The sequence below is a fragment of the Ictalurus furcatus genome, chromosome 23 (assembly GCF_023375685.1).
Source record: "Ictalurus furcatus strain D&B chromosome 23, Billie_1.0, whole genome shotgun sequence".
Lineage (NCBI taxonomy): Eukaryota > Metazoa > Chordata > Actinopteri > Siluriformes > Ictaluridae > Ictalurus > Ictalurus furcatus.
Window position 1 is genome coordinate 4,110,088 of NC_071277.1, and position 19,028 is coordinate 4,129,115.

Consider the following 19,028-nt stretch of genomic DNA (forward strand, 5'->3'; position numbering starts at 1 on the left):
ATATATATGTGTGTGTGTGTGTGTGTGTGTGTGTGTGTGTGTGTGTGTACACTGTTTCTCTATATATACCGATCAGCCATAACATTAAAACCACTGACAGGTGAAGTGAATGACATTGATTATCTTGTTACAATGTAACGAGACTGTTAAGGGGTGGGATATATTAGGCAGCAAGTGAACAATCAGTTGATGTGTTGGAAGCAGGAAAAATGGGCAAGTGGAAGGATCTGAGTGACTCTGACGAGGGCCAAATTGTGATGGTTAGACGTCTGGGTCAGAGCATCTCCAAAACAGCAGGTCTTGTGCGGTGTTCCTGGTATGCGGTGGTTAGTACCTACCAAAATTGTTCCAGGGAAGGACAACCGTTGGACCGGCGACAGGGTCATGGGCGCACAAGTCTCAGTGATCTGAGTGGGGGGAGCGAAGGCTAGCCCGTCCGGTCCGATCCCATAGAAGAGCTACTGTAGCACAAATTGCTGAAAATGTTAATGCTGGCTATGATAGAAAGGTGTCAGAACACAGTGCATCGCATCTTAAATATGGGGCTGCGTAACCACAGACCGGTCAGAGTGCCCGTGCTGACCCCTGTCCACTGCCGAAAACACCTACGATGAGCAAAGTGAGCATCAGAACTGGACCATGGAGCAATGGAAGAAGGCAGCCTGGTCTGATAAATTCCGTTTTCCCTTACATCATGTTGATGGCCAGGTATGTGTGCGTCGTTTACCTGGGGAAGAGATGGCACCAGGATACACTATGAGAAGAAGGCAAGCCAGCAGAGGAAGTGTGATGCTCTGGGCAATGTTCTTCTGAGAAACCTTGGGTCCTCATATTCATATAGATGTTACGTACCACCAACCTTAACACTGTTGCAGACCAAGTACACCCCTTCATGGCAACGGTATTCCCTAATGGCAGTGGCGTCTTTCAGCAGGATAATGTGTGCTCTGACACACTGCAAAAATTGTTCAGGAATGATTTGAGGGACATGACAAACAGTTCAAGGTGTTGACTCGGCCTCCAAATTCCCCAGATCTCAATCCGGTCAAGCATCTGTGGGATGTGCTGGACAAACAAATCCGATCCATCGAGGCCCCACCTCCATGGTCGGTTTGAGATTCAAATGCTAAACTGAATGTGTAATTCTCCTGTACTTATTAGTTACATTCACCCGATCGGCCAAGTGCCAAATTAAAGAATCCAATTTTAGACAATAAACCGGTCTTGGCTGACTGACTACGTTTTGGTTGTGCTTTAATTATGTAACAGTGTTTAACATGCTAACTAATTTAGCTCTTTGCATAATGTCATAAACTCGTATTTGGGAATGGTTCGGTTGTTTAGAAATAATAATGCTACGCTTCCTGTAGCTAACCTTTCATCATCCTCTAAGCATTGTAGAGTTAACAGATGAGATCACGAGTGTGACATCTTGCAGGTCAAAAGATACACAATACATTTTTCCTTCATGTCAGTTGGTTTGATTTTACTCCAAATTTCTGTAATTTAGCTGAAGGGATTTATTTATTTATTTATTTATTTTCAATGCATTACTGTACGCTTCATCGTTTGATGGCCTCTTCTACTACCGTGACATGTGTTTTGGCACCAGAGTGTCAAGCCTCGCTAGCCAAAACACAGAAGCAGCACAATCAAACACAGAGATGACAGTTGTGCCAAGCCCTGCGGAAGAGGAACTGCAACTGAAAACACATGTCTAATAAGATCTGTTGCCTTCTTACTTTTAAAAACATTGAATTTACAACCAAATAGTCAGTTCACCACGTAGAACAAAAAATCAAGATCTGTGTGGATACTTAAAGATCTGCCCCTCTCTGTGTCGATGTCTAGTTTTCATAAAACCTAGCCAAAACAAAGGTGATATGAGTAATGCAATGCTTTCACACAGCATCGAAAACCTTGAACATGAGACAAAATAAAAACTTCATCGAAAACCTATTACGCTTTCAACATTAGCCTTTTGGTTTGATTTAGGCAGACAAAAATAAACGCGAACCTTACATCGTGATCAAACGCATTCAAACGCAGACACGCAGCGAAATTTGTTGCAGGCTCCAAGATCGCGGTTATCTGGATTAAGGGATACAAACTTGAGCGCTCTTATCACCAGTGTAACAACCTTGGTTTTGACCTTCCACATTCCCACTCGTTCTTCATTCTGACCACTGCTGTTTTCTGCTCCGACTCTATTATTACTGTGCCTGGTTGCTTGCTCATTAGTTGTCTATCTGCCTAAATCTGTAAATCCCACAGGATCTTCTACTCTCTGTGCTTTTTACTAATTTGACTTGGGACTGTTCGAGTGTGATCCTTGTAGATATTCCTGCCTGCACCTCACATCCTGTTGGAACATCGCAAGGCCTTGGGTTATGTCTGATATGCTACACTCTTTCATAAAAATGAATAACCAATGCCATTAGTGTTATTAATATGAATTCATGTACAGTACGGTTTTTTAAAAAAAACAAAACACGTTTAGTGCACATTTTCTGCAAAACAGCGTGCAGTTTCAGTGTACAATGTGCATATTTATACTAAAGGGAAACAGGAAATGGTCAAAGGCAACAATCGTCCCTTGGAGAACAAAAGCAATTGAAAAGAATACATTTCGCCTCGAAGGATGACAAATTGTTTTGCGTTTGACCGATGTGATCACGAGCAAATATGACACATTTTAAAAAGTGAGAGGAAAGGAAAGTAGTTTCTTCAGTTTTATTTGGGAAAACGTTGTGTGTTGTGTCGGTCTTTCCAAAATAATTTCACACGTCCTGTTGAACGGTGCGAGTATGTGCAGGCATTACGCTTTCTGAAGACACACACAGAATGCTCTTACTCTCCTTGTGAGGACGTTTCACTGGCATAATTCATAATTAATAACGAGTCTTTATTGGTCACATGTACATATGCACAGTGAAATTGTTTTCTTCATATATCCCAGCATGTTAGGAGGCTGGGGTCAGAGCACAGGGTCAGACATGATACAGCGCCCCCTGGAGCAGAGAGGGTTAAGGGCTTTGCTCAAGGGCCCAACAGTGGCAGCTTGGCAATGCTGGGGCTTGAACCCCCGACCTTCCGATCAGTAACCCAGAGCCTTTACCGCCAAGCCCACCACTGCCCCTATGCAGATAATTAATGCTATTCCTACACCTACTGTAAATCTAACCCTAATTATAACCTGAGTATCCAAAAGTTCACATTTTGATCTTTTAGTTTAAAAAATAAATAAAATAAAACTACAGGTGGCATAGTGGGTAGTAAGGTTAGGGTTAGTAGTGAACTAGTAGGGGTATTGCCACCTCACAGATACAGGGTCTCGGCTGAGCTCTGTGCGTGTTCTCTTCGTGTACACATGGGTTTCCTATGGGTTTCTTCTCAATCTCCCCCCCAAAAATGCCAGCAGACGGATTGGCTATTCTACATTCTACACGAGGTGTGAATGAGTGTGTGAATCTGTGTGTGCATAGTATGCTGCGATGGACTGGCTTTCCATCCAGGATGCATTCCAGACTCACCTCCGGTGTTCCTGGGATAAGGCTCTGGATCCAACGTGATCCTGATGAGGATAAAATCCTTACTGGATGAAATATTACTGCATGATTTGAGGTCTAAAAAGCAGTTTTCCTTGTGCGGACCAGCCAAATGTCCCTACAAGATAAAAAAAAAAATCAACCTGTTAGTTCTTCCTATTCTTGTGGGGACACTGCCAACACACACAGACATGAGAAATACTTTTCCTACACAACTGATGACGGACAATTTGTCATACTGTTGCTATGGAACCTTTTTGAACTGCACTGCAATTTAAAAAAAAAATAAAAATCCACCATTTACTGTAGGTGGACACTTTGTAGTTCCGTTCACCCAGTCTGTCAGTGAAAATTGACCACGACAGGACTACTACTTGATGTTATTTGGATGGCGGATTGTTCTCGGTATCTAGGCTTTTCAAGTTCTCAAGTATCTACAGTATTTACGCACACAAAAGCTCTGTTTGAAAACAGGCTGTGAAAAACAACAATGAAAAATGAGCCCACGGCGCCACCTCATGCTCACTATGGTCACATGCACGTCATTTCTTTCCTAATAATCGCTTAAGGTGCCGATCCTGTCAGGAATCCACCAGTATCTCCGTCTGAGCAGAGAATTGCTGTGTTACTGTACTTAAGTCTGCTTTTTAAGTATCTATAGTATACTTTACTTGAGGGTTTATTTCACCTCACTTTTTTGACTTTTACTCCATTTCTCTGTATTCATATACAAGGGTGACTGGAATAAATGGGCTAGCGGGGCTTAGCCACCCCGCCTTGCGATGATGCAAATATCTCAACATAAGGTTTCCATTCTGACATCCACATCATATTATTTGCTGTTAGCAAATGACACAATTATTTTGTAATTTTGTTGAACAAAGGGCAACAGGCCCACTAACCGGCAAAGGAAAAACACAAGACACAAGGCTGGAGCTGATTTCTTTCTAGCCCAGACGAACACATCCATAAGAGTGAAAAGGTTAAATAAATAGTTCCACTTTTTCTGTTGCTTGGTATTTGGAGAAAACACTGTTTGAAAAGCATTATACAATTTAGAAAATGCAAATGCGCCTACCTATCTGTCTTTAAGTGTGTTGAATAGTCTGCCCCGCATCATTCTTATTATGGTCTCAATGAGACCTCAGGATATAACGAATTGCTGACCGTGTTACGGATCATATACGCAATATGGCCAAAAGTACGTGTACGTACCTGAACATCACACCTGTATGTCGCACGTATATGCTGTAGCATTAAGTAATGAGTCTTTTATTAGTCACATATCCATTACAGCACAGTGAAATTCTTCTTTTCGCATACCCCAGCATGTTAGGAAGCTGGGGTCAGAGCACAGGGTCAACCTTGATATAGCGAGCGCCCCTGGAGCAGAGAGGGTTAAGAGCCTTGCTCAAGGGCCCAACAGTGGCAGCTTGGCAGTGCTGTATTCCCCTTTACTTGAACAAAACTCAGTCCAGTTTTGCTGACTGTAGCCTCTGATTCTTGTTCTTGGCTGACAGGAGTGGAACCTGATGTGCTTTTCTCCTCTTGTAGCTCATCCACCTCAAGGTTTGACGTGTCATACATTCTGAGGTGACTTTCTGCTTACCACAGTTGTAAAGAGGGGTTGTTTGAGTTACCATATATTGTATTGTTACACCGTTCTGGGTAAACTCTAGACCAGGGGTGTCCAATCTTATCGAGAAAGGGCCAGTGTGGGTGCAGTTTTCATTCCAACCAAGTAGGAGCCACACCTGATTCCAAGTGTTTAATCAGTTAATCCTGGCTTTCTATAGACTCGGGTGTGGCTTCTGCTCGGTCGGAATGAAAACCTGCACCCACACCGGTCCTTTCCGGATAAGATTGGACAGCCCTGCTCTAGAGCCTGTCATCGTGCACAAAAAATCCCAGGAGATCAGCCGTTTCTGAAATACTCAAAGCAACCTGTCCGTCACCAATCCCCACAATTAAAGTCAATGAGATGCCATTCCCCCAACCCCCCCATTCACTCACATCTCAAATTTAATAAACACAACATTGAGCTATAATTTCAATAAACACAAGAAAACGGCACCAGTTACAATTAGCATTTTATTGAATGTGTTTGGTTTTTCATAGAACAAAATAAATTCGTAAGAAACTTATGGCAGAAACTACAGTCTATGAACCTACAATGTTTCACATGGATGGAACCAAAAAAAAAAAAAAAAGGGCAATTTTCCCCCTCAATCCATAACATATTCCTCTGTTCGTCTATGTAAGCACTGCAGTGCAAATAATAACCGAAGGCATCGAATTAAACGTACTTTCTAAAAGATTACACATGAAGCTTCTAGGGTCATGATGATGGCAAATTACTAATATAATGACAAATTAAGCAAATGCAAACAAACAACACACACACACACACACACACACACACACACACACACACACACACACACAATTGCCCTTGAAATCTTGACAGACCACGTACACCTTCTAAACACAGTATGTATTGTTTTCTTTATTTTATTTTACCTTTTTAAATATCCATACAATTTTGGTATAGTCAGGCACTTGAAAGTGTTTATTGGCCTTTTGCATTGGCACTGATGAATCCTGGGAAATACAGAATGCCACTTAAAGCTTGCAGCGTTTGGACCCTTTTAGTCAGGGAGGTGAAAAGAAAAAGAAGCAAACTTCTTGTGATGTACACACAGCATCGTGCAATGCACTATTCAGCACCCAGCTTTTTAAAAATAAAAAAAAAATAAAATAAAAAAAAAAGGGGGTACTTTGTTACGAAGTAACCTCCCTACCGTGCACAAAACCCTATAGGGCAGTTCCTGAGCTGGTGCACAGCACATTTCCCAGCTCTCCCTATGCGCATTTAGCTGACTGATTTCCTGCTCGGCAGGAAGCATGCGCCGTTAATGGCTTATATAATACATCAACATATTACAATTGTGAAAAATAGGCAGCATCACTGAGAAAATATACAAATCCTTTGTTTGTAAAACAGCAAAAAAGTCTTCTAAGGTCCTTTTTTGAACTCCATTGCAGAGAAGGCAAGTCCTCTCATTGAGGAAATGATCCAGCGATGTATCATGATATGAACATATGGGCACATGCTTACTGATGAGTGTAATCAGGTGTGTGAGAGCTGGGAAATGCTAATCGTGTGCAGTGCAACGCAACTGAAAAGAAAAAAGAAAGAAAGAAAAAAAGGCAGGACTGAAATGCAGAGCTGGGAATGATCAAGCAGGATAGAGAAAGAGACAAAGAGAGGAGGCAAGGAGGAATGAACAGCGGGATCTGTTTAGGATGATTTGTCCTTCCTGGCTCTGGGAGAATCTGCTCCATTGGCACTCAGTGATCCGTTCACGCCGTTGGCTACAAAACAAGACGTCAGCACACAAGTAGTTAATAATCTGGATTATAACTGATTGACGACAGAAGTCTCACTATTTGCTTCAGCTATTCATGTTAATTCGAGTTTAGAGCTGTATACAAATACACAGCTTCAATATGAAATGATGAAAATGAAACGAGCCAAAAAAAAATAAATAAAAAAATAAAATTTCTATTAGATTAAATAAAAGGTGGAAGTGCAGCACTAACCTTTTCTGGACTTGCCCTTTGAGGAGGACGATTTCTTCTTTATGGACGGCGCCTGAGCGTGTTCTCTCCACCGCCGCAGCTGGAAGTTGATGAATTTCCACATCATGAAGGCCTGAGTGATGCAGATCGCAGCCAGGACGGTCACTCTGGTCCACCAAGCAGCACCACAAAATACAAAAAAAAAAACAAACCCACAATAAATATAAATAGACAAGAACACAAGCAAATGATGCAACTGGTAATGAAAACTGCGGCAAATATTTATGTATTTACCCAAATCAAACTATTCTTTTGCAACTACTGTTCAATTACAACATAACATATATAAATATAAAATAAAAATACAACAATTTTGTTAGTCTTTGATGCCACATTATGTGCTTTGTTAATGTCTTTCTTTACTGTGTGAACATGTTACTTTAGTGAATGTTTCCTACTTCACCTGACAAGCAGCACGTTGTAGTTTCCCTCAGCCAGGTCGAGGCCCTGGGGTTCAGATCCAGCCAAACCGAACCCCACAGTGAGGACGGAGAGAGACAGGGTCAATAAGCGGGCCAGGACGAACAGGACAGCCCACACTGAGAACCTGCACACACACACACAGTTTGGATCAACGATCAGAAACCTTTGCGTGACCATCTCAATTTTGGTAATCAACAATCATTTCTTTAAAAATATATATTTAAAAAAAATATAATTTCATTCCAACCGAGCAAGCGCCACACCTGATTCCACCTGTTTAATCAGTTAATCTTGGCTCAATAGACTCAGGTGTGGCTTCTGCTCGGTTGGAATGAAAACCTGCACCACACCTGCCCTTTCCGGATAAGAATGGACACTCCTGTATTAGATGATCAGATCATGTTTAGCTTAAAAAGAACGATTAAAAATGACATGATTGTAAAAGTGAAGCAGAAAAGTGCTGTTAGTCATCGCGTCTCTTATTTTGCATTTATTTTTGTAACGTAGTTCGTGCAATAAAATGATACTGAATGATTTTAATCTGGATACAAATTCAGATGGGAAATAAGAAATCCTGGGTTTAGAAGGACGTTAAACATCCTCAAGTAAGGAGATCGTCATGGATGAAGAACTCGGGTTCGTGGGCACTCACCCTGTTTGTCTCTCTTCGTTACTGAAGTAAACGATACGAGACACGTGGAAGAGCAACTCGACGAAATAATGTAGCACGAGCAGCACCACACCCAGCCGGTTCAGACTGTAAACACACAAATGAAATAACCGAAACAAAAAGTTTTAATCTTAATACGACACATGAAGTCAAAAGGATGTGCGGCATTCTCAGAGTATGCAAAAATCGAATGTACACAAATTACAAGATGTACACGAGGAGCACGTGTCTTTCTGAATAAAGATTTTTGTTCATACTTGAGGATGTAAGCGCCTGCGACGTGGACCAAATACAGACTGATGTAAACTAGCTGACGGGGAATGTCCTCCTGAAAAACAAGTTAAAAAAAATTATTTTTTACACGTAAACAGACAGACCCTGGAGAAAACCTTTCGTTCCCTCACAATGGCAGGAAATGACCAGAAACAACGCTAATCTTTTCTATACGTACTTTCTTGATCTTCTGGAAGTAGAGTTCAGGAAGAGCGTGGAACCAGTAACCCAGCTGACAGATGTAGTAAAACTTCATCTGGAACCTGGAAACATGATTCTTAGTTATATGGCATACTGCGATCCTGACATCATGGATTTGTCAAATCTGTATGTTAAGGTGCTTCCCAATGAGAACCGCAGAAAAAAAAGTACAGACTTTCTTAAAACGAGATCTTAATTTACAATATAGTTAAGGCATGAAAATACCACTAACATGATCTTGCATTAGCAAGCTAATGGCATAAATGAGCTCTTCAACCAAATTCCCCATAGAAATCTAATTAAGGTTGCCAGATTTCTAATCAGTGGCTCCACTCAAGGAGGATATGAAATAATTCCCGAATCACGGAGAATATGCAGGCTACCTTATTCGATATACACGCGTCCAGTCTATTTGGACATTCAAATAACAAAAAATTTCTGATCGGGAATCACAGGATATTCATGTTTTCCGCAAATCTCGCCTAAATATCTTAAAGTAGCAAAGTCTTGCCAACAAAATTTGTGTTTCAGTGATGAAGACGATCGTTTGAATTCTACCGAATGGTGGGACATCTGCCACTGCTTAAAACTTCTGTCCAGCTATTGACACCACTCTGGAGTCTGTGAATTGTTTGTGCTACCAATGTTCAAATCATTGTGCGAGTGTAGAGACAGGTGACAACTTAAAGGAAGAAAGGAGAAGAAAGAAAGAAAAAAAATAAACAGTGGATCTCAATACAAAGTTCTTGGGGCTGATCACCTATGATTCATCCTATGATGAAGACATTGATGGGTGTGGCCTCTACCAGGATGACCCCACCTCCACCCACATGAGGCATGAGGGTTCACTGATTGGTTTGATGAGGATGAAAATAAAAAAATCTCATGATCTTAAAAACCTTTTGATCTGAAGGTGTATGATTAAATGTTTGAAAACGGTGTTGTAGACAGAAATATAATCGTGTCAACATATTCAATTCTACGGAGCCCCGCCCTAGTGTCAGGTAAGAAAAAAAGAAATAAATACAGCCATGTGTAAACCGTACCCTAAGATTTGTAAACTGCATGCACAGCGTTAAAGTTGGGTTTATATCGGACATTCGCTGTACATTCGAGCTTCTCTCTTCTCAAGAAATAGTCAGTGATGGACCGTCTAAAAAGTGCATGACCTGGGCAACTGTATAAGATTTTTATATGGCACAATAAGTTTATATGTGTAATAAAAAGGGTACATCATTAATAATATATATGCTATAAAAAAAAACTAATTCTTGATCCATACTGTATCCTAACACTGCAATAAGTTAGATATCCTGTGAAGCAGACGACTATAAACTTAATAGAATCTTATACAGTTGCCCACGTCATGCACTTTTTAGGCGGTCCCTTACTGACTCCATTAGTATCAAGTGCTGATGACCCGAGTTTCCCAAAGATTGGCTTCGGCAGGCTTTAAGGGGAGAAAATTTTAAAGTCTATTGAGTTGTATTGGTTCTATGTCCACTCAATACACATTATTAAGACAATACACATTATGTCCTTTTTGTGTGTTTATTTCTTGAGAAATAGAAGGGAGAAGCTCGAACGTACAGCGAATGTCCAATATAAACCCAATTTTAACGCTGTGCGCACGGTTTACAAATCTGAGGGCACGGATGACGAATCTGAGGGTGGGGATTATAAATCTGAGGGCGGGGATTACACATGGCTGTATTTTTTTTTCTTCTTACTTGACACTAGGGGGGCTCCGTACATTTCTTTCATTAGAAAACTAACATTTTATTCACAAATATATATATATATATTTAAATAGATGACTTGGAGCGAAATATTCAGAAAAGCAGCCAATTCATGTCCAGCGTAGGCCAGAACCCCTTTAATACCGTTTAAAAAGCAACTCAGGGAAATTCCACAAGAAATCGGGTGAGAAAATGCCAAGAATACATTTCTGTAAAATTCTAGGCGAAAAGGGAGTCTACTTTAAAGATGCCAAAATATTAAATTATTTTTGATTTATTTTGGATCCATCATCACAACATAATTCACATAGTTCCATTTGTGTTATTCCAGAGTTTTGATGACTATTATTATTCTAAAATGTGGAGAGGGGGAGAAAAAATAAATAAATAAATAAAAAAGTGTGTAACTTATGTAAAAATTTGACCGGTAATGTACTTGTACAATCAGTGCTGAGGTGCTATGAGGCTGTTCTTTTGGTTTAACACCTTACGGTTTTTCCTGTAATTGTATGTGCGTGTTTGTCTCTGTAGACAAGAAGCCAACGCTTGATTTGCTATACTGATATGAACTTGAATGTGGTCTGATTAACGTAGGCATGATTAAGATTGTCGGAGTTTTAGAGGAAATGGTCTTGAAGTCCAGGCATCAACGCTATCTATTACCAGATAGAGAATGAGACTTACGACATCAGTGTGTGTGGGTAGCCTTCCCACAGACTGATGGGGTTCGGCAGGATGTTTTCCTTCGCACACAGAACAATGAAACGATTAAAATTCACAGATTACACTGCTATAATATTAATAACTGAAAAGTTGTAATGCAGTCATACGGAAATCAGAATGCTGGCTCCCCACGCGCATGAAAACAGATAGAAAGCGATGAGCTGGCCCGACTCGTTGAACTTGCTGTGTTTGGTTTTGGAGAAGTGCATCTTCCTGTTGATTTTCTGCATGGAGAAGAACCAAGAGATCCAGTAAGGGCAAAAAAAAAATAAACAAAAATGAACATTTCTACTGAGGTCAAATGTACTTCATGAGGGTATAAAATGTTAATGTTCGTATGATACCCGATATCTGAGGGTTATATTAAATACCCAAAAAAAGTATGAACGGAAAAGTATAGGACTCTTACAAGCATAGCCATGTTTGGAGAATTAGTTACAGCTAGCAATGGTATAGATACAGTGCCCTCCACTAATATTGGCACCCTTGGTAAATATGAGCAAAAAAGGCTGTGAGAAATTGTCTATTGTTTAACTTTTTGAAATTTTGTAAAAAAAAAAAACAAAACAAAACAAAAAAAAAACACAAAAATACTCTGCTCTCATGGATATCAAACAATTGCAAACAAAACAGGTTTATCCAAAAAAAAATATATATCTTTGTTAAATATATGTGTGCAATTATTGGCACCCTTTTAGTCAATACTTTGTGCTACCTCCCTTTGCCAAGATTACAGCTCCGAGTCTTCTCCTATAATACCTGATGAGGTTGGAGAATACATGGCAAGGGATCCGAGACCGTTCCTCCGTACAGAATCTCTCCAGATCCTTCACATTTCGAGGTCCACGCTGGTGGACTCTCCACTACAGTTCACCCCACAGGTTTTCTATGGGTTTATAAGTCAGGGGACTGGGATGGTCATGGCAGGACCTTGATTATGTAGTCTGTAAACCATTTTAGTGTTGATTTTGATGTATGTTTTGGATCATTGTCCTGCTGGAAGATCCAACTACGGCCCATAATTCTCCACCTGTGATCCTTGGAGATTTTTTAGCCACTCAAACCATTCTCTTCATATTGCGTTGAGACGATATAGACACTCGTCCAATTCCAGGTTGATTCATAACATTTCCAGTTGACTGGAACTTCTTAATTATTGCCCTGATGGTGGAAATGGGCATTTTCAATGCTTGTGCTATTTTCTTATAGACACTTCCCATCTTGTGAAGCTCAACAACCTTTTGCCGCACGTCACAGCTATATTCCTTGGTCTTACCCATTGTTATGAACAACTAAGGGAATCTAACACCCATTCACACCTGACACCTTGTAACACTAACAAGTCACATGACACCGGGGAGGGAAAATGGCTAATTAGGCCCAATTTGGACATTTTCACTTAGGGGTGTACTCACTTTTGTTGCCAGCGGTTTAGACATTAATGGCTGTGTGTTGAGTTATTTTGAGGGGGCAGCAAATTTACACTGTTACACAAGCTGTACACTCACTACTTTACATTGTAGCAAAGTGTCATTTCTTCAGTGCTGTCACATGAAAAGATATAATCAAATATTTACAAAAATGTGAGGGGTGTACTCACTTTTGTGAGATACTGTATATATAAAAAAAGGTCATAAAAAGATTCTTACATCGAGGATGTACTCCTGGATTATGGCATGCATGATGATGGCCACCAGCATATAGAAGAATACGGTGGCTACATCCTTCAGGCCATGGTGGAAGTAATTCACTGGCGTCTCTTCGGCACCTTCTGACAATCAGACATACACACAGACATGATGATAGTGTTGAGGCTGAAAGCTCATTAAATTAACTAGAGTATAACAATAAGGTAATTGGAGATCAGGTAACAGCTGGGGCATGGGCCAAGAGAACAGACTTTAGTGTACATCTGTGAATATAACCGAGAGTAATATAGCATAGTAATATAACCAATAATATTATAGTATAATAAAACATACACACTGTACATTGTGGAGGAAAGCAGAATTTTTGGGAAATCTGGTGATTGTCTGCAGTCCTAGGAGCTTAGTGGTAATGTTAAGTAGCTAAATTGTTTGTGTTGTTATTTGGCAAGAGTTATTAAGAAAATACTGAGGCAAAATATGTTTTCAGACAAGGTCATTAAACTCCCTTTTTCCTGTGCCATTTTGCATTCAGGTGAACTGGCATGAAATATCTTGGCGATAAAGTTTGACCACGAAATACCACCAGATAAAGTCTGACCCACCATCTTTGGTGGTAAGGTTCCTTATTTTGGCCACATTTGAAGCCTGAATAAGGTGTAAGTCAACATTTGCTTTTCAAAATGCCATAAAAATCTCAAACCGTGATCGAGTACCAAGGTATGAAAATTGAACACATGGACTATGGGCGGTCATGTTAGTTCATGCATTAATCCCAACAGTTTAATGACCTTGAAGTGCTGTTAGAAACTCAACTCTATCCAGGCCTTATCGCACTGACCGCCACTGACCTTGCTGGATTTGGATTGAGCAATATGGCTATGGAAAAAATTTAAACGAAGAGCACCAAACCACTGGGGGGCGGGGGGCGGGGGGGCTCGGCAACCTGTCAGCTTGTGAATAATGAAATAGTCTAAAGACAATTCAGGCGTTGTTGGGTGGTATTTCAGTCATATGTATTATCAGCTCATACCAATACACACACTTACACAACAAACAGTACACTGATAACCAGCACACACACAAGGTTATGGCGGTGGACCCCTTAAAATTCCGCTCACTAAGCACCATATTTCTGCGGCAAGATAAGGTCTCCTGGAGCGCACAATCCAAAAATTATAGTTCCAGGAAAGTTTGAAATGAGGCAGACAGAATGAACGCTCTTTAATTCTTTTTAATGTGATAATATTAATAATCATCAGTATTTCCGCACATGCACGTAAACTACCAGAACGACCCGTCTCAGAGTGTTTACTCCGAACCGAAAATCATTTGCATCAGGAGTTTTGTACATTTGGTTGAGTATGAAACTTGTTTAAGAGCCCAGGTGTGGTCTAGGGGAAACCCAAAATGACTGGTCAATTTCTAGCAAAAGTAAAAAAAAACTCCCACCGGACGAATATGATGTTTTTACATGAAATGTTAGGATGAACAGTAAAAATGGATGTATCGATTTCTTCCTATTTCGCAAAAATTGCTCATACAGAACAGAAGTGATGTGCAAACCATTTGCATGAAAACAAACATGCGGCGAGGACTCCCTCCACTGAAGTGAACACTAAACACCATGAAACTAACGACTGTGACTTACCATTTGCTGTTATCGTGACGTTGTATTGCACCGTTATGAAAAAAACGGCAATCTTTGACGTGATCTGCAACACAACAGGGGACACGAATTTGTTCTCCACAATCAACATGACTCCATAAACAAAATATAACTTATACTCTATATATAGGAGGTTTTGGTTCCCAGACACAGAAATAACTCATGATTCAAAGCAAAAGTCAGAGAATGGCATACTGACCCCTATAAAGTTTCTTTCTTTAAAGTTGCTTTAGCTTTATAATAGAGTTTCTTGTTCCTGGACGATGGCATGGCGTTTATTTTTGGAGTTACGTACATCATACATGTTTTAGCTGGAGATCAAACGTCAGCGCCTCTGATGGTAAAGAGGAGCCGCAGGGTCATCGGGAAGCAGCCGACACATCTGAGTGGTGGGCCAAGAATTAATTTTAAGTAGTACGCTACATGATAAAATTATACGATTTAATCTTATGGATGGAGAAGCCGTGATGGCGTATAAAGACGGACTCATGTTCTTGTCCAATCTGAAGTAGTGACATTTCAGCATTAAACAACCCCTAAACCCAAGTCACACAACTGCCCTCTTCAAAATAAACACGAGGTGCTGCAATGAGGTAAAGCAAGAACCGCTCAAAGGAGTGGGACTTGCCTGTTCTAAAGAGGATTTAATTGGACGAACACAAGGCTAGTACAGGCTGAACAATCAAAATTTGTTAATCGGTTTCGCAGAAGGGAAAACGATCAAATAAAATAAAAACTACAGCATGCGGATATCTCCTCATTTTCTGGATATACAGTCATACTGACGTTCGGAAAACTAAAAGACAGGTACAAAAACACCAGTGAAACGCCAATGTGGATTTAAGAACCACTTTAAGGATTTGCTCTTTTATTTCTGACGATGACAATATGCCAAAAGGACTTTAATATCCGTTCATTTCATCAGCCAAGCGATAATTCGATCCAGAACAGAGCAGTACGAAAATAAAATGCCATTTCAACCGTACATCTAAAAAATATGGCGCATGCACAAGAAGCATTTCCATTTAAAATAATAAAGTAAGTATTTATTTAAAAAACAACAACAACAAAAAAAAAAACACAACACCACACACAATAGAAAACATCACCGAAATTCGAACGGTTTCCATTAGGAACCATCAGCTAACCATAAAAACCATTACCGGTCCTTAATGGAATCCACTAGACATAACAAGCCATGAATAGAAGGCACACCAAATTACCAGTAGGGACCCAAAGGGACCATTAGAGTTTCCATTAAAACCAATACAATTCCCATTATAACCATTTGAAATTCTATTGGGTTTTTTTTCAGCATGGAAAGAATAATACATGCACACATACGTGTGTATGTAGACTATGTATGCATGCATGCATGCATGTGTGCGTGTGTACATACATACATACATACACACACACACACTCATATATACATACACACGCACACATACATAGCATACAAATACACACACATTCATATATACATACACACAGCATACAAATACACACATATATACACATTCATATATACATACACATACATAGCATACAAATACACACACACACACACACACACACAGCATACAAATACACACATTCATATATACATACACACGCACACATTCATATATACATACACACAGCATACAAATACACACATATATACACACATTCATATATACATACACATACATAGCATACAAATACACACGCACACATACATAGCATACAAATACACACACACACACACACACAGCATACAAATACACACATTCATATATACATACACATGCACACATACATAACATACAAATACACACGCACACATACATAGCATACAAATACACACGCACATATATATACACACACACCTTTCACGCCCTAATACAAACGACATACTCCATTATGTTGACTTTAGGCGCTACTTCACCCCATCCATTAAACTAAACAAAACAAAAACGAAAGAAAGAATGAAAGAACTCCAGCTCCCATGATGCACCGCAACTTCTCTCGCTGGCGCTGGTTTTCAGAACTAAACTTAAAAGAAAAAAAACGTGAGTGTAACATTAGGAAAGACGGAGGAGAGAGAAAGGTCAGGGCGGAATAACTCTGGAAAACGCGTCGCTGAGGGAAAATAACGCTAACGTGGCCAAAGGCGCTCGCGTCTGAGTGACAGCGCGCGCACAGAATGCCACGTAACCGTCAAATCCACCGCACGCGCTCAGGAATCATCCACGCAGCCGCGACAATGTAGCTCGAGGAAATGTTACAGTACTACCAAAAAAAAAAAACCACCCTGCTGGACTGCACATAAATCCCTGAACTCAACTCAATCACAATCACAACCACAACCACAGCGCCAGAGAGCTCATTTCAGAGAAAGAGAAGTGGGGCAGCGATACAGACACACTGGTGTATACTATAAAAGGAAAAAAAGAGAAAACAATAAGCAACAATTCTTCATTTGTGTTTAAAGGAAGTAGGTGTGTACAAGTCTGAAGGAGCTCGTGCTGAAGATATCAGAGACTCTCAATCCCAGACCCCAAGATCAGCCCCCTCACCCTCCCTGAGTATGGGTCGGAACTTCAGTGTGTGTATAAGAGAAGTCTGGTTTGTTGGTCCTCACCTCGAACATGAGTCCCAGCAGGAAGAGCATGGCCACACACGACACGATATCTGCATGGTTCTGGATCACGAACTCGTGGCTGAGAACCGGAGGAGTTTTGTTGTTCTTCTTTCTGATTCCCATGACGCTTGAGAAACTTTTCGTGGCCAAACTGGAGACACAGAGCACAGCAGAACCTCTCAATGGCACCAACAGCACTAAAGCCACTTCTCTATCCAAGCTCCTTCTCTTCTTTTTTTTTTCTTTCTCCCCCTTCTTCTGGAGACCGAGCTAGCTCACTGCTGCCCCCTGCTATCTGGGAGGAGGGCTTCTGAAATGTTCTGGACAAGCGTCTCCGTCTGAGTGCTACAGAGGTTAAGGAAATTGACAAAATCCTCAATAACAATCAATAAACACCAATGATTCAGTTCCAGACCCACTCACAGACATACATGCCCACGCCATAACACTGCCTCCACATGTTTTACAGATGATGTGGTATGTTCTGGAATATGATTTTTAACAAAGTCTGATCTGGCCTTTCTGATCTTGACTGTTACCAGTGGTTTGCATCTTGAGGTAAACCAGCTGTATTTACATTCATGAAGGTAGAAATTGACAAAATTTGCACGCTTATCGTGGGAATGTTGTGTTGTGTTGTGTGATTAGCTAGAAGGCGTTCCTTGTAATAGGTGTGGTTTGTAGTCTCGCAGGATGCAGACAGACTCTTCTCATTGTGGATGGTCATGCTTACTGTTTACAGCCCAGAAGAGAGAACAATCTAAATTAAATTCATTCGTTCATTCATCATTATCCTGGTAGGTGTCATGGTGAATCCAGACCATATCCTGGGAACACATATTCACACCTATGGGCAATTTAGCATAGTCACTCTATCTACTGGCACTTTTGGGAGGTAGGAGGAAACCAGAGAACCCAGAGGAAACCCACGCAAACACAGGAAGGACATGCGAAACTCCACACAGACCCTAACCCAATCCATGTCAGCACTACTGACTGTTCCGGCCTCTTTGAATTCAGACCGCCGTAATTAATTATTTATTAGCGCTGCTCATTTAAATTTGGTTTTGTTATTCTGAGTTATAGATTTCCATCCAATTTCCCCCATAAACTTAAAGGAGCAGTTTGTAATGTTGTAGCCCTGCAAGACAAACGGCATTTCAACGAAAACACAGCGGGCAAGCCTTCCACTTCCCTTCACAACCAAGCTCACCTCCTTTGTCAAAACTACATACAGTATGTGCTGTAATATTGCGTTCATGGTGCATCGTTAGTCAAAATTCGTTTACGTTGTTTGACGTGCGAAGTGGGAAAACAAAACAAAACATGGATGCCTCCACGAAAACATGACTTTTTGTTTGCCGTGTAAGAGCATGTAAAGCCTGAGCGGGCACTAGTAGTATTCGACTAAAGTGAAGTACAAATGTTCGTGCAACATTTTGGACTGAAATTGCAGAACAGCAACAATAGCAGACAATAGCGAGCAGTGCTAGCAACAAGCTAGCCAGCTTACATTAGTGATAACTCTCAAGTTGATGATTAGCTTCTCAAAACAGCGATCAGTATGGTCAGGGTTATAGATTCAGCCAAGTACTGGGTCTGTATATTAGCTGATCTAAATGACCTACTGCTACAGTTTAAAAGTAGAGAAAAAGTCGACTGTTCACAGTGGGCGTGGCCATGTTGATTTGACGTCACTCTGTAAACAGGGAAGGAACCAGGAAGGAAGGAACCTTCCTTAAACAGGCAGGGAAGGTAGTTAAGAAGACTACCCCAAGTTGAGGAGTTGAAATTGTAACTCGAGTGGGTGTGTTCGGTAGCTTTTACTGGTTGTAGACTGGGAAATTATAAATTACACCTTCAACTTG

The 19,028-nt window shown here is 40.6% G+C and overlaps 1 protein-coding gene across 1 annotated transcript; it reads right to left on the reverse strand.

The window, feature by feature from the left end:
* Positions 1–5,621: 5,621 nt before the first annotated feature.
* tram1 (translocation associated membrane protein 1) lies at positions 5,622–17,608 on the reverse strand. The gene is made up of 11 exons (XM_053611644.1): positions 17,161–17,608; positions 14,517–14,580; positions 12,869–12,990; positions 11,327–11,443; positions 11,181–11,239; positions 8,735–8,819; positions 8,541–8,611; positions 8,266–8,370; positions 7,594–7,737; positions 7,152–7,297; positions 5,622–6,923 (listed from the first exon to the last, which is right to left on the reverse strand). Exons 1-11 carry the CDS (start codon positions 17,281–17,283, stop codon positions 6,850–6,852), a joined length of 1,110 nt encoding a protein of 369 aa, XP_053467619.1. The 5' UTR covers positions 17,284–17,608; the 3' UTR covers positions 5,622–6,849.
* Between the last annotated feature and the right edge of the window lie 1,420 nt (positions 17,609–19,028).